Source organism: Hakea prostrata, chromosome 3 (genome assembly GCF_041222555.1).
Source record: "Hakea prostrata isolate BN-2017 chromosome 3, UWA_Hpros_2, whole genome shotgun sequence".
In the NCBI taxonomy this organism is placed as follows: Eukaryota; Viridiplantae; Streptophyta; class Magnoliopsida; order Proteales; family Proteaceae; genus Hakea; species Hakea prostrata.
This window is the reverse complement of record NC_142602.1, coordinates 48,145,937-48,167,597: the sequence shown is the minus strand read 5'-3', so window position 1 is coordinate 48,167,597 and position 21,661 is coordinate 48,145,937. Positions and strand designations below refer to the sequence as shown.

Below are 21,661 nucleotides of genomic sequence, written 5' to 3'. Positions count from 1 at the left end.
CGAACATTCCCGAGTCATTGATCCGAAATGACTCTTCTACTCTTAGAAGTGAATAATAGAACACCGGATTAGAAACTTGAACTTTGAGGCATAACAGTAACATTTCGAATAACATACCATAATTATACTTGAACAAATGTCACTAATGCAAGGAAAATAAAAGTGCATAACATACAATAATTAAAGAGAAACAAAATGAACTTCATTAATTTCAAAAGTTTTTACAATGATTACATCCGAAATGCATAAATGGAAAAATCCTAAAGGTACAGCCTATCTAGGTGATCTACTCGATCTCTATATGCTCGAACCCTCGCTAGCCGAGTCACCCGATGCTCTATCTCATCCTGTCGAGACTCCATCCTCTCGTACATCTGCTCCCGTCCGACCCTCCATCCTCTCTAGCATGGAAGTCATCGATCTCATCCGTGTACTAAGATCCGAAGTCTCCGGAACCGCATGTGAAGGGCCACCCGCCTCGAAATGTGATGAAGGAAACTCGTGATGCACGAGCTCACCTCGCGCATACTCAGATCATCTCCGGCCCGATCATCACTATCGGACCGATATCCTCTCCTCCATCCTCCCGATCCCTGATCCTCATCCTCCGATTCATCATCATCCTCACCCTCCGGACCAGGAGATCTCTCTAACCGATGTAGTCTCATCCGTCGAATGGTCCGAGTCCCAATGGGGTATCCCCGTGATCTAGTGTCCATCGGAGTATCCCCGAAACTCACCCCGAAATGCTCGAAGATCAAAGTCGAAGCCTCCCCATAGCAAAGGTTCAACATGCTAGGCCGCAGAACCAAGTCCAAGATGACCCGCTGAATGATGTAGGAAAGATCGATCTCGAAGCCCATGTAGATGCGGTAAATGACCAAGGCCTCCATCACCGTGACCCGATGGTGATGTCCGGCTTTCGGCATGATGTTTCGGCCGACTATGCGACCGATAATATGTGCAGAACCCGTCATCCGTCCGCTAGTCCACGGTGTGAAGCATCGGCGGCTATCCCATAGCGTAGAGCATATCTCGCGAAGCTCGTACGGCATCGATGGTTGTCTGTGTCTGCTCCCGCAGGTATCCACACACACCGCCGTGGATAGTAAGGGACCCGCAAGATCTCAGCCGGTGTCCGGTAGAGAAGCGAATCCGAGTCCGAAGGACCCCGCTCCCGAGAACAAGTCCGAGTGGATGTCCCCGGCCCCGAGCCTCCTTCGTGTAAGTAAGGTTGCCGAAGAACAACCTCACTAGCTCCGGTATACCGGCAAATCCTCGGTGAAGAGGTGAGTCCACCGTAAAGTGTCGAACCTCCGCCGGATCCCCGAAGGCTCCGAGCTGGCGTAAGTGAAGTAGACGCCCATCTCGATGTTACAATAGCTGAAGTAGGCCTCGCATGCAAACTCGGCCCGAGGTGTGTCAAACAGGGTCCGGTCTCCTAACCTCCTCTCTCGGGCCCGAAAGGAACCCGACCTCCGCCCCTAAGAGCACCTACGATGCGACCCTCGACCTCTACCTCCTCCTCGTCCTCCCCTCTCGCATGATGTATCCGTGGAAGAGACAAGAGACATTTCCAATTAGTGCTATTTCAAGATTTGAGCCAAAAGGGTATTTTCGTAATTTTTCGGAAAATTTCAAATTTGGGGGAAATTTGATTTGAACATACTAGCATGTGCACAATACTTGGAATTTCATGTCTATGAAGTTGTTTTGATGAAAATCGATCGAAAACATGGATTAAAGCGAAAAATTCAGCAAGAAGAAATTTGGGGATTTTGCAATTTAGGTCAAAATTGGATTTTTGAAAAGTTGAAATTGGTTAAATCAAATTGTATGGACCTATCTACAATGTCATCTTGAGCATGTAGCATTTGATCTCATGCGAAAATTTCAAGCGGTTTGAGAGAAAATGAAATTTTTCTAAAGATATCGATTTCGGTATAAAACTTTGCGAGATGAGCACCAAATGTGTTAAAACTTGTTGTCTATGCATGTCATTGTGTTTAAAACCTAGGGAATATGTTTCTAAGCATTCCTAAGCATGATTTCTAGCATTGGATACAAGTAAAGCATGGTTTTATTGAAATGCAAGCATGAGAAGATGAAAATGGAAGAAAGAATGAGAGATTTACCTTGTTTGTGAAGATGGTGTGTTGTGGTGTTGTTGTTGAAGCACTAAATCACCTCAAGAACACTTGTGGGAACTCTTGGATATTTTCCCTAGAGCTCTCTCACCTTTGGAAGAAGTTAGAATGAGGTTGGAATGTGGAAATGAGGCTTATAATGCGAATTTTCGTATTCTGCTCTTCATTGGTCGACCGATTGGTCGACGGGTCACTCGACCAACCACTCGACCAATGGTCACAAGTTGACCTCATTTGCTGTTGAATTTTTGGAAAATGTGATTTTTGCCTTATGGAATATTGTTTGATGACTATATGGATATATTTGAGCATGATTTAAGTTTTCAAATCATTTGGACTTGTGGTTTATGTTGAATCTTCGAAATTCGGTATTTTGATGTTCTCGGTTTTTTTGGAATGGTTACTCCGAGAAGTGGGCGTGGTGAATCCAAAGTGGTCATGGAGGTGGTGAAATACCTCGAGGAGGTGGTGAAGTACCTCATGGAGGTGGTGAGATACCAAATGCCGATCGTGGTACTCATGAGATCCCCGGTGCCCCGAATGTTGGAAGTTTCGTAGATATTGCCAATATCATGGGCAATATGATGCAAAGCAAGCAGCTCGGCTCAACCAGATGTTGGTGGGTTTCATGACTCGCATAATGAGACCCGGGCTGGTGCTAATGTGAATCCTCATGCCGCAATCCCGAATGCGGGAGGTTTAGCTGAACTCCTCATACTCGCCTCGATGGAGAGTTTTCTCAAGATGCAAGTACCCACTTTTACCGGAGTTACCAAGGACCCCTTGTTTCCTAACAAGTGGCTTCGTGAGTTGGAGAAGGCTTTCCGGCATCCGCAATGCTCGGAAGCTCGAAGATTTTGTTTGCCGAGCGTGTTGCAACAAGAAGCCGATGCATGGTGGATCTCCACTCGTCCTGCTTTTGGAAGGTTTGCATGCAGGAGTTGTAACTTGGGAGTTATTCAAAGAGGCTTTTTGTATGAACTACTTTCCCGAGGCGGTGAAGGATGCAAAGGAAGCCGAGTTTATGATTCTCGACTCAAGGAACTTTGTCCGTGTTGGAGTACCAACAGAAGTTCGAGGAGCTTCATTTCTTTGCTCCGCATTCTTTGAAGGAAGACCTCGCCAAAGCAAAGAAGTTCTTCAAAGGACTGCGCCCGCCATTAAAGCTTATCTCACAACCCAGCCTATAGTGAGCTATGCTCAAGTGGTGCAGAACTCGAAGAAGTTGGAAGAAACAGAGAAGGAAAGTGCTCGTGTGCAAAAGCCTTGGCGCTCAAGGAATTCTGGTTTGGTGGATCGCAATGACCGTCGTTATGTGAGACCTACACCCTACCCCACTCCTACCTTCGTGCTAAGAGTGTAGGTCGGAACACGGGTTTTCAGCAGCCCGGCCGCTTAAACAAGATGGCGGAAACCGACCACCAGCAAATGCAAGTGCAAGTGCAAGTGCGAGTGCAAGGCCTTTTGTTCGGAAGCCCTCCGTTGCAGCCACCCCCGTTGGATCCAAAGCAATCCCGTTTGCTTCTACCGCAAGCAAGCTGGTCATTTTGCTCGTGCTCGTCCGGGCGGCCGCCCCAAAGCCTCCGCCCAAAATGGTGAAGAGTGCTCTCTCCTCCTCCCTCTCGGTAGAGTTTTCAGTATTTCCAAGATCGAGCAGGATCCAAGCCATGATGTGATTACTGTGTACATTGTTAGTCGCTTCTATTTCCGCATTTGTCTTATTTGATACGGGTGCATCTCATTCGTCTCATGTCATCTCGCATTCATCAAGAAGACTAACCTAATCCCCGAGAAGTTGTCTAGTTGTTTATTGATTAGTACACCTACTGGTCCTGTTGTGAAACTAGATAAGGGGTTATCTAAATGTCCCGTGTTGATTGGTGAGAAGAACTTGGAAGCCAATTTTGTGATTCTTGACATGAAGGACTTCGATGTTATTTTGGGAATTGATTGGTTGACAGCCCACAAAGCCGTGTTCCTTTGTTCCTCAAAGAAGATTCAGTTCCATATTTGTGGAAGTCCGGTCTTTGAATTTCAAGGTGAAAAGAGAAGGGTTTGTAAGAAGGTGCTGTGTCACGACCGATGCAAGTCTATGCCCTAGTGGATGATGCTTCATCCGAAGGCAAGGGTATAGTGGAGAAAAGAGTCGATGAAGTCGAGTTGTCTGCGACTTTGTTGATGTCTTCCCCGATGATCTATCGGAGTGCCTCCGGACAGAGATGTCGAATTCTCTATTGATCTCGTCCCCGGTGCCGCTCCCGTATCTAAAGCTCCGTATAGGATGGCTCCTACTGAGTTGAAAGAGTTGCAAAATCAGTTGAATGAGCTCATTGATAGAGGTTTCAGGGCAGCCTAGTGTGTCACCTTGGGGAGCTCCGGTCTTGTTCGTCAAGAAGAAAGACGGTAGTATGCGCTTGTGCATCGACTACCGTGAGTTGAATAAGTTGACTATCAAGAATAGATATCCGCTGCCCGTAATCGATGATCTCTTCGATCGTTGAAGGGTGCAGTTGTGTTCTCGAAGATTGACTTAAGGTCCGGATATCACCAATTGAAAGTGAAGTCTAGTGATATCTTCAAGACAGCTTTCCGAACGCGGTATGGTCACTATGAGTTTAGAGTCATGCCCTTCGGATTGACCAATGCTCCGCGGTGTTCATGGACCTCATGAACCGAGTATTTCATGATGTGCTTGATAAGTTTGTGATTGTTTTCATTGATGACATCTTGATCTATTCGAAGAGCGAAGAAGAGCATGCGAGTCATCTAAGTTTCACTTTGCAAAGGTTGCGGGAAAAGAAGTTGTTTGCTAAGTTTAGCAAGTGTGATTTCTGGCTTAAGAGAGTGGTTTTCCTTGGTCATGTAGTTTCAGCCGAAGGTATTCGTGTCGATCCCGAAAAGGTCCAAGTCGTGGCTGATTGGGAGAGACCGAAGTCGAACGGAAATAAGAAGTTTTCTTGGATTGGAGGGTTACTACCGAAGGTTTATTGAGAACTTTTCTCGGTTGGCTGCTCCTATGACTAAGTTGACCAGAAAGAAGAGAAGTTTGTTTGGTCCGACGCCTGTGAGAAGAATTTCCAAGAGTTGAAAGATAGATTGACAAGTGCCCCGGTTTTGACTATACCCGATAGTTCCGGTGGTATGACAGTTTATACCGATGCGTCAAAGATTGGTTTGGGTTGTGTACTCGATGCAACATGGCAAGGTCGTAGCCTATGCTTCTCGGCAATTGAAGGATTATGAGCGGAATTACCCCACTCACGATCTAGAACTTGCCGCCGTTGTCTTTGCTTTGAAGATTTGGAGACATTATCTTTACGGTGAGAAGATTGCCATTTTCACGGATCATAAGAGTTTGAAATACTTCTTTACCCAAAAGGAGTTGAACATGAGACAAAGGAGATGGTTGGAACTAGTCTCCGATTATGATTGTGATATTCAAGATCATCCCGGGAAAGCAAATGTTGTTGCCGATGCTCTTAGTAGGAAGAACCAGAAGAAGACTTTGGATTTGAATGCTTTGAGTTTACCATTGTGGTCTTCTATTGAGAGTTTTGATTTGGAAATCGTCCCCGAGAATTCTGATTTTATTCTTTTCGCCATGACGGCAAGATCTGGTCTTAGAGATAAGATTGTTGCTCTGCAGAGTTCTGATCAAGAGTTTTTGACCAAAGTTGAGAAGATTTCTTCGAATCCTGAGTCGGACCCCGACTTTGGTATATCCATGGATGGTGCTTTGTTGTTTAGAGGAAGACTGTGCGTGCCTGACAACGATGAAGTTAAGAAAGAAATATTGAAGGAAGCACACCAATCGGTTCTTTATCAGACACCCGGGAAGCACCAAGATGTACAAGGACTTGAAGGAACATTTTTGGTGGATTGGTCTAAAGGCGGATGTTGACGATTTTGTTGCCAAGTGTGAGACTTGCCAACGTGTTAAAGCCGTTCGACAACCTCCATCTGGATTACTTCAACCCCTTCCTATTCCTAGTTGGAAGTGGGAAGATATCTCCATGGACTTTGTGACTAGCTTGCCTCGGACAAGTAAAGGCAATGACACTGTGTGGGTGATTGTTGATAGGTTGACCAAATCAGCCCATTTCATTCCTATGAAGATCACTCATACTCGGATAAGCTAGCCAGGCTTTATGTGGATAATGTGGTTCGTCTGCATGGTGTGCCTTTGAGTATTGTCTCGGATCGTGATCCTAGGTTCACCTCAAGGTTTTGGAATAGTTTGCAGAAGGCCTTGGGAACCCAATTGAACTTGAGTACAGCTCATCATCCACGGTCCGATGGACAATCTGAGCGGACAATTCGGACGTTGGAAGACATGCTCGGATCTTGTGTGGTGGATATGGGTGGAAATTGGGATGAACACCTAGCTTTGGTTGAGTTTGCCTATAACAACAGGTTATCAAGCAACAATAGGCATGGCTCCATTCAAGGCTTTGTATGGTAGTACTTGTAGGACACCTTTGTACTGGATCGAGACAGGGTGAAAGAAAAGTCTTAGGTCCCGAGATGATTGAAGCTACAAGTGCTATGGTAGATATGATAAGAGAAAGGATTAAGTCCGCCTTGATCGAGACGGAAATCTTATCTTGATAAGAGAAGGACCAATTTGGAATTTCAAGTTGGAGAGAAAGTCTTTCTCGAAGGTCTCACCAATGAAGGGTGTGATGAGATTCAATGTTAAGGGAAAGCTTAGCCCTCGTTACATTGGACCTTTCGAGATTTTGGAAAAGGTTGGACCTGTTGCGTATCGATTAGCATTACCTCCGTCTCTTGCTGGTGTGCACAATGTGTTCCATATTTCGATGCTCCGAAAATACATAGAGAATCCGGAACACATTTTGCAGCAAGCACTGAAGGACTTAGTGCTGATTTGACCTATGATGAAGAACCGGCCGAAATCCTCGGATAGGAAGGACAAGCAGCTGCGGAATCGCGCCATTCCTTTGGTGAAGATTCGGTGGAAGAACCATACCCTGAAGAAGCTTCTTGGGAGAAGGAAGAAGACATGAAGGAGAAGTTTCCTTACCTCTTTGGAAGCACAGTACGCTTTCAATTTCGGGGACGAAAATTTCTTTAAGGGGGGAGAATGTGAAACCCAGCCCTAACCTTGACCCGGAAACCTTGTTATTTGTAGGTCCGATAACCCGAAGTAAAGTAAGAAGTCAGCTTTGGGCCATCCCAGTAGAGGACTTGGTGTCTGGCTTTGAATCCATGAAGGTTGATGATGAGGTTCTATTTATGGAAACAGAATCCTGATGAAGATCCAATTAGTTGATGGACTTGGAGTGCTCTCTATCTTGGTTTGAAGGCATTTCTACCTACTAGGTAAGTCACTTGACTTGTGTGCAAAACCCCTTTAGGTTTGGATTTGATCTGGGCCTTCAATTCCCTGTTTTGGCCTTCTTTGTCGCATTGGTCGACTGATTGGTCGATCGGGCCGATCGACCAATCCACTCGACCAATGGGTGCTTGTCTTTGGCAATTAGGTTGATTCTTGCTCTATTTAAGTCTAACCTCGAGTCCACTTCGTATTTGCTGCCTCCAAACCCTCCGGAACGAACCAAAGACCTCTGCAAGTCATCTCTCTTGCATCCTTGGAGTTTTCTTGGCGGATCTTCGTCGGAACTCTTCTTTTTGCATCAAAAGGTATGTCTACTCTCTCTTCTTCTCCTACATCTTTGTTTTTCTTTCCTTTTTGAGTTGAGACAGTAGAAGAGATGCTGCATCCTCTGTTGCAAACATCTCTCGAACATGTTCTCATGATCATCCTAAGGATTTAAGGCTAGAACAATGATCTTAACCATGATCATTGCAAGCTTTTGAAGGATTCATGATCAAACCATGATTTAATCTCTGTTAATTTCCTAATCTGAATTCCGATCTCTTTGGATCTTCTTTCATTGATCATGTTAGTGGTTAATGGTTGTGTTTTCTTTCTATGATCCATAATCCATAGAATTCTAGTTGTTCTCTTCTACCTTGCTATGTGTTCTTCATGATGCATGATAGTTACATATATGGTAGGTTTTATTTCCTTATTTAGATTTATGCTTCTAAGCCTTATTCCATGAAGACCTATGCATGTTTTCATGTTTTCATTACCGAAAGCAATGATCCATCCTCCTATTGTTCTTGTCTTTGTTTTCTATTTCAAAATTCATCAAGATCCATGTTTGATTTATTTATGGTAACTTTTTGTTTCCTAATTTGGATCTTGATACCTTGATTTGATTAGTGTTTTGAGGTCCCCTATATGCTAGAATACTACTGATGTAGTCTACCCCTTGATTAGTACCCTTTTGAACCACCAAATTCGGGTTTCATATCTCAAAACTCTGATTTTATAAGCTACTGTCTGCATTGGTCGACTGATTGGTCGACTGGACCACTCGACCAATCCACTCGACCAATGAGTACAAAGCAACTCCGGAATTGGTCTGCTTTCGGATGTTTTGATATCTTTTCTGTTAGGGATCTTTCCTAACATGTTGTATATACTTGTTTAGGACCTTCTTCTCAAGTTTGCCAAGATCTTACTTGATTTCTTAGGATTCTTTGCGAGTTATAAAAGGTAAGGATGGTTATTTCCTTAATTACATAGATAGCATGAATCTAGTTTCTATATTTGAATATCATTAATATGTTTCCTAAATTAGATTCTTACAATGATATACTACTGTTGCATAACTTTGATTACAGTAGCATTACTTATTCATATTGAATTGATTCATGTATGATTTACTTACCAATGTTATACAAGTGATTGTAAATATTGATTTCTTTCCATATATGGAGTTACCATATATGTGATGTTATGAATTGATGCATGTGTATGCTTACGTATGGTTTGGAAAGGAGAGGTGTCCTTTTGACACTTCTGTCCTTGGACTACTACGGGAATATTATGGGATGTTTCCGGAGATGCCCTCTGGACACCTTCCTAAACTGTTGGATGACATATCTAGGATTTGTCTAGTAGTGTTTGGCTAGGATGTCCTGTTATGTCAGACCCTAATCGGAGGGGTATTGAGACCGAACGACCCGTGGTAGCAATGGGGATTCATGGGCGCTCAAGACCGGTAACCAACCCGTGAGAGGACAGGAATCACATTGTGGGGGCCATTTGTTGGTAGGGTTGCATATGGTTAGACTTGGGCTCACGGGCGCTTAAGACCGGTAACCAACCCGTGAGAGGACGTGAGAGCTTCCCGTTTACCATATGTGGATGATCAATAGGGTTGGTGAGTCCGTAGTCAGGGACTATGAGGACTCTAGTGTGAAGGATACCGGAAAGGATCGTCGGGGACGAGGAATGGAAGTATCTGGATCGACTTGATGTAACCAAGTAGAAGACTTGCATTTGGCTAGGTTTTACCCTGACATGCGCCAGTACTTATACCAAATGGTTGTGAGAGAGTGTGTTGACTTAACCCCCTGCCAAGGTTTGTCCTGAGGGATGAAGGACCCATTACCAATCGGTCGCCCGAGATATCTTAAATGGTTGGAGGGAATCCAAGATATCTTAAATGGTTGAGGATGTGAGTGGACTTTCCTAAAGAAGTACGGTGCTATGACTTAAAGCATGTCTGCCAATAGAGACTAGCATACATAGAGTTAGATTCATTCATTCATTGTTTGTCTCATATCATATTGCATTTATGATTGTTCGGAATCCCGCCATTTATGTTATTATGGATTTTAATCGCTTTACCGAGTTTCTTTGAAACTCATTCCTTTATTGTACAATGTTGTTAGACTATCCTGCAGTGCTTGAGTACTATGACGGTTCCTATGAGGAAGCGCAAGGCGAAGAGACATATCTCCGGGGAAGGTGATTGCGGTTACCACAATTACTCGAAGATCCCACGGGTGGTTATGCTCCGTACGATGCTTAGTCCGACCATTGAGTGGAAGCGTCCTTGTGCCATTTATGAGATCTATACCTACAAGGATGTCGTCTACAAAGTGGAGAATAATTTAGTTACCCAGTGTACTTGCTACTGGGATTAGTTTTTATCTAGTTTATTCTTTCGAGCTACTTTTCCATTTGGATGTAAAGTGGGATTTTTGCTTCACTTTACTTATCTCGTTTGACACTACGATTATATCTATTATTCTAATTCATTTATGATTCATTCTTTCTTTATTGAATCTATGATTTATCTTCCGCACTCTTGTTATGATTGTTCATGATTATGTTATTGTTTATGTGGGAGGTTGATCACTCGATACCTGATCTTCGGGCTGTGGATCACACTCTCGGGTATGCCAGATAGGGTACCGGCTGGGAGGGCGTGACAAAGTAGATGACTTGCATTGGGCTAGGCTTCACCTTGACATGTGCCAATACTTATACCAAATGGTGATGTGAGAGAGTGGTGACCAAAACCCCGACCATGGATTTGTCCGAGAGGGATGCAAGACCCAATTCCCCCCAGTGATGAGTGACTGAGACTACCTAAAGAAGTATGGTGCTATGACTTAAAGCATGTCTACCATAGATGACCAGCATACTTAGAATAGAATCATATTGCATTATATGCTTCATATCATCTGCATCATGTTATGATTTTCTTATGGCTTATGTGTCGTGGAATAACTTCCTTGCTAAGTTCTTTTGAACTCATTCATTTTCTGTTGCAATATTTTGTTAGGCTACTCTACAGGTGATGACTCTGATGGCACACTCCCTGAGGCGGACCCGGATACCTCATACTACTATCCGGAGGCTAGCTACAATGAAGACTTCGGTGATGGTACCGAAGCAGATCCTTCGGCGTATCAGGGTTAGCCCTGAGATAGTATGGGAGCAGTCATGTTGGGTCTCCATGGTCTTCACCCTTGAAGAGGACATATTTATTTTGGAGGAGACTTATGAGTAGTTACCCACCCCCCTCTTTTGTGACAATTAAACTTTGGAAAATTGTAATAACTTATATTTTTACTTCATGACTTGTAAGTTTAGGTTATCAGTGTTGATCTCTTTCCCACTTATCTGAAGGAGTGGATTCCACCCATGGCCTTCTTAATTTATCAAATCTGATATTTACTTCCGCACTCTGATTATGTCTGGTATCTCACTTTTGAATTTTATGATTATCCATTGTTAGTTTATTATTATTATTTGTTCATGATTGTATTATCGTTGATGTGGATGATGTGGTCCCTGAACTATGGATCTTTGGGGCTGTGGATCACATCCTGGGTATGCCAGATAGGGTACCGGCTGAGTGGATGTGACATCTTAGGTCTGGAGATGATTGAAGCTACAAGTACAATGGTAGATATGATAAGAGAAAGGATCAAATCTGCCCAATCAAGACAGAAATCTTATGCGGATAAGAGAAGAACCGACTTAGAATTTCAAGTTGGGGAGAAAGTGTTCCCAAAGGTGTCACCTATGAAAGGTGTAATGAGATTTAACGTGAAAGGAAAGCTTAGCCCTCGATTCATTGGACCCTATAAAATTCTTGAAAAGGTTGGATCCGTCGCATACCGTTTGGCCTTACCTCCATCTCTTGCTGGAGTTCATAATGTGTTTCATATATCGATGCTTCGGCAATACATAGACAACCCGGAACACATACTACAACGGGAACTTGAAGGACTTAGTGCTGATCTTTCTTACAATGAAGAGCCAGCCGAAATCCTAGACAATAATGTCTTCTGGTCTTCTATCTGCTTCGGCCCTGAGCCGCGTCTCCCGTCGACCATCAACCCGGTCCCTGCCCCGGTTAGTGCCTTGTGGCCTGGCACCCCTCGCAGCACGAGTTCTCCAATGCAACCTTCCAGCTTGAGTGTTGGGTGGAGCTCCTAGCTAGATTCCTACCTGATGCACCAGTCCTCGCAATACTCTTTGCATCTCAAGCATACTTTTCCAAATCTCGTCCAAATCTGTGGTGGTGGCAGGCCCTTGGGGTCTTGCTGAAGTGCCCTCTCCATAGGGAATCTAGATGGTTCAAGTTTCTCCATTCGGTCCATCCTCCCAGTTGAAGTGCTAGACCCCATCCTCCTGGAGGTTCTGATTGTTCGGATTCTGGTCACCAGTTGTGGTATTTTGCCAGTTTTGCTCGTTCGGTATTGATTGCTCGTCTTGTCATGACTTACTTTCTATTCCCACAGACGACGCCAAAGCCTGTTGCGTCTCAGATCTGATCCTGGTCCCCACCTAGTTGGATCAGCTCCCGAGTAATCTCCCGTGCAAGAAGATGATAAGACCTACAAGAGAAGTTAGACGCAAGCCAACTTGGATGTCGGGCAACCGCCTCCGATGGCTAAGTCATTTGGGGATCAAATTAAGGTCTCTAGCGAATGCTGCTCAAGTAGTGTGTGGGTTACCTTACTTAGAACTGACAAGATCCCAATTACTGATCCGCCTAGCGGTCTCTGGGGTAGACCTTCGGTTTATGCTGACATTGCCTTCTTTGTCTTAGCGTGAATGGAGAGTTCCATATCAGTCACATTTGACTAGGCTAATTCTTGACCACTTAGCCAGTTGATTACCCAAGTGAGAGTTCTACCCGATCAACTGGAGTGTGTATCTCTCGTAACACTACCAACTGTGGCTTAATTCTTTTTGGAGACTGATAAGGTAAATCCTCCCTGAATGTCTAGTGGGGGTTGAAAATCCTTAGGGGCTTAAACCATCCAATGTAACTCAATTCTTTATAAAGAGTGACAAGGTAAACCCTCCATGAATGGATGATGGGGGTTGAAAAGCCGCATCATGCACTACCTTGCAATTTGCACAACCAAGCTCCAAAATAGAAAGGTTGTCACAGCATACATTGGTAAAAGATAACATAAATATTCAAAGTCGTTGTGCTTCGAGCATGATGGTGGTAACCTCTTATATAGAGGTGATAAGACCAAGGAAGTCTCAGGTTCAAGTTTCTGTCTTTACACATCTTCCCCCTCTCCTAATTTATAGGCTCACGGTTGTGATGACTCGATCGATGACAGAAAAAACATGGGAAAATTACTTGATTAGTTAATTTTAAGTTTTCATTTACAAAAGTAATCATTCAAAGTTTCATTTAACAAAACTAACTAAAACTGAGTGTGAATTTACCAAACTAGCCAAAATAGTGACTTTTCATCCATTTGGACATTTTTACCCCCATTTTAGCGGTAAAAATGTCCAAAGGGAATGAAAAATTAGTGATTTTCCCTTTTTGAACAAAATAGTGATTTTTCCTTTTTAATGTGGTTAGTATTAGGGGTTAAAAATGTCAAAGGAATGAAAAATTACTATTTTAATTAGTTTTGTAAACCCAAACTTAGTTTAGCTAGTTTAGTAAAATTAAACAATGAGTGGTTATTTTTGTAAAGGAAAACTAAAAATGTTTAATCATGTAATTTTCCCAAAAAACATCAAGACCTACAAAACAACGGCTTAGGCTTACAGCGGCAGGGGATGAATGATGTCCCGCGATCTATGAGAATTCCGCCCAAATTGGCGGGAAGACAAGAGCTACCATATTTTGGCGGGAAATATTTCGCATCAAAGCGCGGGAAGCCCTAGTAGAAGTTGCAGACTTACAGTTCACAGCACTCTCGCTCTGCTGCCTTTCCGTGATTCAGATTTTTGCAGAAGAAAGAGAGAGAAAATGGTTGGTCTTCCCTACGATTTTGTAGCGAATCCTCTCGGAGCAGTGAGACTGACCTTCGAGAAGGCTTTGTCATCAGGTTCCCATCCAGAGACCTTCGATGGTAAGGATTGGGGCGCCATTGATCTCTTTCGTGAGTTTCTTTTCGGTAAAGATGGTCTTTCTCAGGTAAACTTCTTTCTTTTTTCTCCAATTCAGTCCTCGCAAATTTTGACCTACTTATTTTCCAGTCATCTATTTCATTCTCATCGACTGTTGTTTTTTCTGTTCGAAACCCTAAATCCATCTTCTCAGAATCAAATATTGCAATTCTGAAACCATATATCTTGCTCATGAGGGTAACAGATAGATTTAATCGAATGAATTCGTCGCAGAAGTCCAGATACTATGCTATAATTAAGGTATCTAGATCACTGCGCTGCAAATTGTCTAAAACGAATATGGATCCACTATTTGGCTTTTTCCAAAAACCGGTTGGTCTTTAGTATGTAAAAAGTCTGATAAGTTAGTTCTGCATTATGAGCATTTTATCTTACTTGCAGAATTGCTTAATATGGACAACTTATTGGATGCTACGATCATGTAGGTTCCAATCCTTGATCATGCCAGTATCAGGTGGCTTCCACCTAATTCTCTTGTCCGGTTTAGAGGAATGGTACAGGACATGCTTGAACCCGAGTTCTATGTTGGCGCATTCAAGGTATTTCTTCTTAACAACAAGGTGCACCTTTTTCACATTTATGTTCTTAACCCAGCTGGAATAAAAGAAAAATTCTTTCTAGTGATGATTTGGATGGACTTTGCAGGATGGCACCACATGGAAGACAAACAAGTTCATGGATGTTGCTTCATCTCCTATGGATCCATCATCTGAAATGAGAATCTGGGAGCGACGGGTGCTATACTGTGTTCCAGTAAGATGTTATGCTATTTAAGTCTTAATTAACTGGATTGAAACTTTGTCTGGTGATGGGCACTGGATATTGCTATTTGGTTGCCCCCAGCACTTTGAGTTTGAACAACTCATTTTACACATGTCAACTTCATTTTTCTCAGTTTATATTTTCTATTGAAGGTTCCAGGGCAAGCTTCATGGGTTGAATCATCTACTGAAGCTGCAATACAAAGTCGCTATAATTTGACATTCCAACACGGAGAAAAGCGCCTTAGAGAGGACAATGCAGATTTTGATTGCATGGATGCTGATGTAATTATGCAACCCCGAACTTCCCTTTTTAAAATTTTTTTTTGTCATTATCATTACTATAAGCTGGGACTGGTTCCAATGTCCAAAGATAGACTTGTGAGTAATTGCTCGAGTTGTATGCTTGATCTTTAGATAGCCGTGCTAGGAACAGTCTTGATTGTGTGGAAGAATATGTGAATTTGCTCTTGCAGCCATTTTAAAGGCTAGAGCCTTCCATCATGTTAGCATTTAAGGCTAAGACCATTCAAGTAAAATGATGTTTCCCACCAAATCAAGGAAATCTTTTGAGGCTATTGTCTATAGTTTGTGAAGCATTCGTAAGGACATTTCTTTGGATGCATCCGGCTATAAAATTTGCTTTCTTTTAACTATTTGATACCCTCATGAATGATTCAAGCTGTTTCATGGTTGTGCTCCGCAAAGATTGTGACATGAGAATGTTTTAATCTTGTGTTGCAATATTTTTTTCTTGCATTACATAATATTTTAATCTAACTGACTTTTTTTCCCCCTTCATTTGATGAAAGGCTTTGGAACACGACATGAAGGATTCACCTCCATCTGCCAAAAAGATGGTAACTCAAAGTGATTTGCAGCAATTGATTTTGTGAAATTTTAGAATCTATGGTTATATTCCTCGTTTTATTTTTTCACATATGTTAATGACTTCAAGTTTAAAAAGGAATTAATATACATATGATGATCAAAGCTACCTGGCAAGCAAAGCTCTAGATATTTGCACAAATTTTTCAAAAGTACAAGTGATGAATGTGTATCATTTGATGTATGAAGCATAAATAGAAAGGATCTGATAAATGTATTGGGTTGGAGAAAAGGAAATGCTTTTATCTGTTTGTTGTTTAGGTGAACATCATAAAACTCTACTTAAAAAATAAAGAGCAGCACAAGGCACAGATAATTATCGGGTGATGGAGGAAAGATTGTGCAAAGCAATACCCCCTGCTTCACAGGAGAGGCTGTTTCGAATTATCAAACCTGTTATCACAGGTCACAATAGTACAACTTAACCATTGCACCAAAACTCACCCACTTCCTCTACCCCCTCAATTTTAACAAGTAAAAATAATCTTAGGTATAAAAAGTTTATTAGAGGTATGACATAAGGTACGAGGACTACTTGATGCATAAAGCATTAATATTGAGGAAGGGCGACAGGTTCTAGGCAGGAGGAATGCTCACCCAGGTTCAGTTAGCTACCATACCTAACAGAGTTTCATCCTGCTCAGAAGCTGTAAATGAAGTTAAAGCTCACATTTGAGCCGAACTAGTTCTGCTCATTGACAACTTTGTTTAGGCTCCATTTGAGTGGGTCCTATGCCATACCATTTTCTAACTAATGTAGTATAAATGGTTCGGTTGAATTTTTTCTTATCTTAGCCTCATAGATTGGATGCATTGTATTGTCAAACTTAAAAGTATTCTGCTCAACACCCTGTATCTTTGTCAAAGCTAATAATTTTCAATGTTTAGGAGCATTCATTCTTGCTGAGAAAGTTTTCATCAGTTGCTTCTTTAAGTAAGAAACATCTTTTTTTGTCCAGTGTGAAGGTAAGCTCCATGGCCAATCCTCCCAACCACAGGAATCACCAAGTGAAGAAGCATCCCGTTTGTCTCAGATAATGCCAGATTTTGATAAAAATTCTCTTCCATGTTTAGTTAAGGTAAATATTTTATCTTTGCTTTCCTCAATTGCAACAAGTTCTACCTTTACTGTGCAATTAGAGATTGGGTTTGAATTTTGAAATCCCATCTCCCCAGCCTTTCACCATTCCATTTTTTTCCTCGTTGAACTGTATCATGCAGGTGTATGATTCGCCAGAGTCTGATATGAAGTTGAATGACATCTTTGAATTTATTGGTGTCTTCACATATAATCCAGAGCTTACAGTTCACAAGGATGATTCAGATGAGATCTTAAGTGACCTTTGTGGAGATGCACAAGCTGATTTGCCTCCTAGTAAGGTATTTGTCTCAAATTCAACTTTTGATAATTGCTCCCCAGAAGTCAGGTGGTCTTCATTTTTAAGTAAACTATTTGCCTGTTATGTACAAGTTCATATTTTCAAACTGATTCTGGTCTATAATTTATCTTTCACACCATATTTCGTTTCATTAATTCCCTTGAATTTATTATATTTCATTTGAAAGCTTTATGGGATTGTGCAATTTCTCAAGAATCTATCTTGCCTTTTTGCTTCTTGTGACTTTTAATGAATCATATGTGTTGACTGATGTTAGCCTTGTAAACCTAATACCAAAAGACAAACATGCGAAATTAGATTTTTATTTATTAACTTACTGTAAATTGTAATTTATCAGACAGCAGTTGAACAGGTTAAATCCTTGTTTGAAATTGTTTCTGCAGGTACCACGTCTTCAATGCCTTGTATATCAAAAACTTGGAGTTCAAGACTTCCTTCACTGTACCCCCATCATTGAGGTGGTTAAATTATGTTCAACTTCTAATCATTTATACTTTAGTGACACATTAGGTGTCCTGTTAAAGATTTTTGTTGCAGAACTTTGACATTGAATGCATATTCCCACCTGCTTTCCGCTTTAATTTTGTTTAGCTTGTTTATTTTCATTGATTCACCTGAGGAAGTATAGTTTGAGTTTGCAGCCAATGCCCAGTGTTATTAGGGGGATAAGGGAAGCCCTACTAGGACATCTTACGTCAGCCTTGTTAAAGATTTATATTGCAGATCTATGACATTGAATGCATATTCCTACCTGCTTTCCACTTTAATTTTGTTTTAGCTTGTTTATTTTCATTGATTCACCTGAGGAAGTATAGTTTGAGTTTGCAGCCAATGCCCAATGCTATTAGGGGGATAAGGGAAGCCCTACTAGGACATCTTACGTCAGTTCTCGGCAATGATGGTTTAGCAGCTCATTGCATGCTGTTGCATCTTCTCTCTAAGGTAATGGATGTCCACTGTTAATGTTCTGGAACATTGTGGTATGTCCTAACATGGAGCAGCCCAACTCATATTTTCACATATAAGCATACTCACATATGTGGTGGTTAACAGAAATGGGTTTTGGTTGAACAGGTGCATACTCGTGTTGACACAGTTGCAGTTGGAAAGCTATCACTAAACCTCGTTGGTTTTACAAAAGAAGGCATATCTGTTTTTAGCAATCAACTTAACCTTGCTATCCAGAATCTCCTTCCTTTTACACAATATGTGCCTCTAACCTTGGAGTATCTTAATGCTGCTTCAGTAGCCCCAAGAAAGGATTATCAGAAGAACAGGCAATTAATTTCGTACTTGTGCAATGAGTTCCCTATTTTGTGGGGAATCTTACTATTTTGAATAATGGATTTAGTCTTTGGTACATGCAATCAAAGTCTAGCAGATTTATGCTACCCTTGTTTTAATTCCTTTCCTTTTGTTCACATGAATACAGGTTGGTTACTGGACTTTTGCAGTTAGCTGAAGGTACCCATGTAACCATTGACGAGACTCAACTGAAAACTGGAACTCTGAACTCTACTGGGGTTGAGAATGTGAGATTACTTAAGAATCTGATGGAGTGGCAAAAGGTAATATAAACATATTTGTCTATCTTGTCTCGGTTTCTATATTCTAAATGAAGACAAGGATACTATTTACAGCTAAATTCTGTTGAACCATAATTGGTATGCCGTTTCAACCCCCTTCCCCCACCAAAAATAAAATAAAATGAGGGAGATATGCTTGGTGCAAAATATTGGAATAACTTTTTTATGCCATGACTGGTGACTTTGTTTGCAAGGAACCATGACCTGCTAGAACCATTGTGGGCTACTCACTTTATAACCATGCTTGTCACAGGTTGAATATAATTTTGAGTACTACATAGTAGAGATGATGGCTGATGTCCAATTACTTGTCTTCTCCGAGGGAAAATCAAACATCTTGCCTGCTGATTTAGTTGTACCATTCCAGCCTTCTGCTGTTGGTTCATATGAGAGTAGTGATGTGGAAACACTGAAAGTTTGGAGGTGGTACTTGAGTACTGTAAGATCATTTCCACATTCTATTGGGCCAGAAATGCAGAAGGTATGGTTTTGTTTACTATATCTTTAAATCAGGAGTCTCTTAGAATGTTCTTTGAAATGTGAAATCCCTGCTTTGGATTTTGGCAATGCAAGTAGGTCAACATAGTACACCATTGCACCTGCACATTTATCGCATGTTTTGACCAGCAAAGGGGTGTCCTGGAAACAAGACGGGTGGTAATATCTAGTCAGGATGGATTCATTTATGTCATCCTGATGGGATCCACTAAATGGTGGGCCTCAATTGCCTGGATAATTCTGTTTTCATATTAATGGGAAATTTTCTGAGATGATTCAATCCTTTTTTTTTGTGTTAATTGTAGTTGGTCTATAGATGGGGTGAGGAATTCTTTCTGTGTTCATTGTTTTGGCACAACAGTTGGTGATGGTTATGTCCCGGGGCTCATGTTGAATCCTGTGTGCCCAAGCCAACTCTTTTGCCTGCCAGGCAATTTCTTCAACTGTATATGCTTATTAATTGATAAACTGTAGAACAGATTTATAGGGAAGCAAGTGCATAGTCCTCTTGTTCTCTCTTTTCAGTCTGTTAAGTTTGCAGTTGCTAAGTTAGCATGTCTCAGTCGTAGGAAAATCAATTGTCTGGTGTCACTATAAATCACAAGATCGGACAGTCATAACTAATGTAATTAGAGATGTAAACTCCTCCACAGTTCTTCAAGTTTATAGATGCATATAAACGTCCAATTATTGGGAAAACAAGCACTTTGAGTGCTTTCCTTCAACCTTTTTTTCCGGCAAAGAGCTTTCCTTTAACCCTGGAACTAATTATTTACCCTACCAATTTAGACAATATAAAAAAGAGGTTCTTTGTCATGCCAAAATCATGATCGAAAGGCCAATCGCAGCCGGCAAGTAGCATTTTTTGCCAGTTCATGTCTTATATTTATTGGCAACTGCTTCATGTAAGTCACACTGATACACAGACTTTTAATAGTTGGGAACATTACTTTGATCTTTCTGTGACATGCTTGCAGACAATAGAAAATGACCTGGTTGCAGCCAGGCAAGCGGACCGGAGCTTGGGAAGTCATGATTTTAGCAGGTTGATAGCAGATATCTTTTAATATTCTTCCTTTCCTTTTCACTGTCACTACCCCATATACAGAATTCCCTCGTGTTGTTTGATTCTAACTTCTGGAATTGTGCTTGTAGGCTGCTGACAATGGCCCGATTAATGTCAGCTAGCTTTGGTGAAACAAGTCTCTCGCCGGAGCATTGGCAAATGGTCAAGGAATTAGAGAGGCTGAGGCAGGAGAGGCTCAAGGAGCTTTAGGGAGTCATGATTTTTGCTGCCTCATGCGTCAGAAAACAATAATGGAAGTGTTATCACTATTGTCTGGAGAAGTAGAATCATACTGTCAATGGGGAATGCCAGTTGATAAGAGAAAAGATACGGGGAAGGCTAAATCCATCATTTGCAAGTAAAGGAGCTCATGCTGGTCATCTAAATAGAGACCTCCATCAGTTCCAGCCATTCTGCAGTGCCTGCTTGGATAACTGCAATCAATTTAGATTCCCAATAGATTGGCTGGTGTTAAGGTCATCCAAGTTTGTCATTGTTTGGATCATGTAAATCTGCTCCGACTAAACAATGCTTTATTTAATATTCAAATTTGGATGATGCATAGGTAGCTCAGCTCCCTATCTCCAGTAAATCAGGACTTTATAAGTTTGGGTTCCTTTGACATCTTGGTTATGGATGAAAACTCATGTGACATTACTTCAAAATCTTCTCCTTCAGAGAAGATTAGAATACAATACATGTTTAGAAACAAAACAACAAGAGCCTATGATCGTGCATTCTATCTTATTAAGTTAAAGATTCCAATCTAATTTTCAATGGATATTGATACGAGGAAAATTGCACTGAACTTTAGACCGGGTTCATAACCTTTGGACCGGTACCCACCAAAACCTAATTTAATAAGCATAAGGGTGCCGCATCTCAGTTACCAGTCTAGTATGATCTCCCGAACCTTGTAGTAGATGAAGTTGACTTGTAGGAGGCAACTATAGTAGATGAAGTTGACTTGTAGGAGGCAACTATCAGCAGAATGGTGAGGGAATCGTGTCGAAATTGGTAACTACTTGCGTTCCCGAATATCTAGGGGGAAACCCTACGATCGGATGGCCACCGAAAGGGATCGAGACTTCACTCAACGGTCGAGAATTGGAGAAGGTCTATATAAAGAAGTGATCAACTCACTCTAGAGGTAATTGAATCGTTTTTCAATTATGTATTCAGGATTATGCTCTGCAACTTGCCAAAGCCTTGGTGATTAGTTCAGTAACTGACTTAAGCTTCGGAGGTGGCCTCCCGACCCCAACGGTCGGGCCACATCCCGACTCTCTTTGCAGGCCATCGTCAAGGAATTTGGAGGCTTAACAATTTCTAGACGCATCAGATGTAATATCCATAAACAGATCCAATCTAATTTTTAATAGATGTTATATCCATAAATACTTGCTACATAGTAACAGTCACCCCTATAGATAAAATATTTCTAACATGATTCTACTTTCATTCCATGGTGTTCTTTGGGCCAGCACATTAACAATTCGACTAATCCAGATAGCTGTATATAATTAT

General features: G+C 41.6%; 1 protein-coding gene across 2 annotated transcripts; it reads left to right on the top strand.

Moving 5' to 3' along the window:
* Nucleotides 1-13,669: 13,669 nt before the first annotated feature.
* On the top strand, nt 13,670-21,008 carry LOC149022376 (mini-chromosome maintenance complex-binding protein-like). 2 transcript variants are annotated; one of them, XM_089150500.1, is made up of 14 exons: nt 13,670-13,942; nt 14,361-14,474; nt 14,581-14,688; nt 14,850-14,981; nt 15,509-15,556; nt 16,544-16,663; nt 16,806-16,964; nt 17,368-17,442; nt 17,813-17,926; nt 18,059-18,261; nt 18,417-18,552; nt 18,824-19,051; nt 20,046-20,113; nt 20,224-21,005. In XM_089150500.1, exons 1-14 carry the CDS (start codon nt 13,775-13,777, stop codon nt 20,342-20,344), a joined length of 1,794 nt encoding a protein of 597 aa, XP_089006626.1. In that variant the 5' UTR covers nt 13,670-13,774; the 3' UTR covers nt 20,345-21,005. The 2 variants fall into 2 exon arrangements, with proteins under 2 accessions (XP_089006626.1, XP_089006627.1); XM_089150501.1 differs by having other exon boundaries at nt 13,859-13,942; nt 14,317-14,474; nt 20,224-21,008.
* The last annotated feature ends 653 nt before the right edge of the window (nt 21,009-21,661 follow it).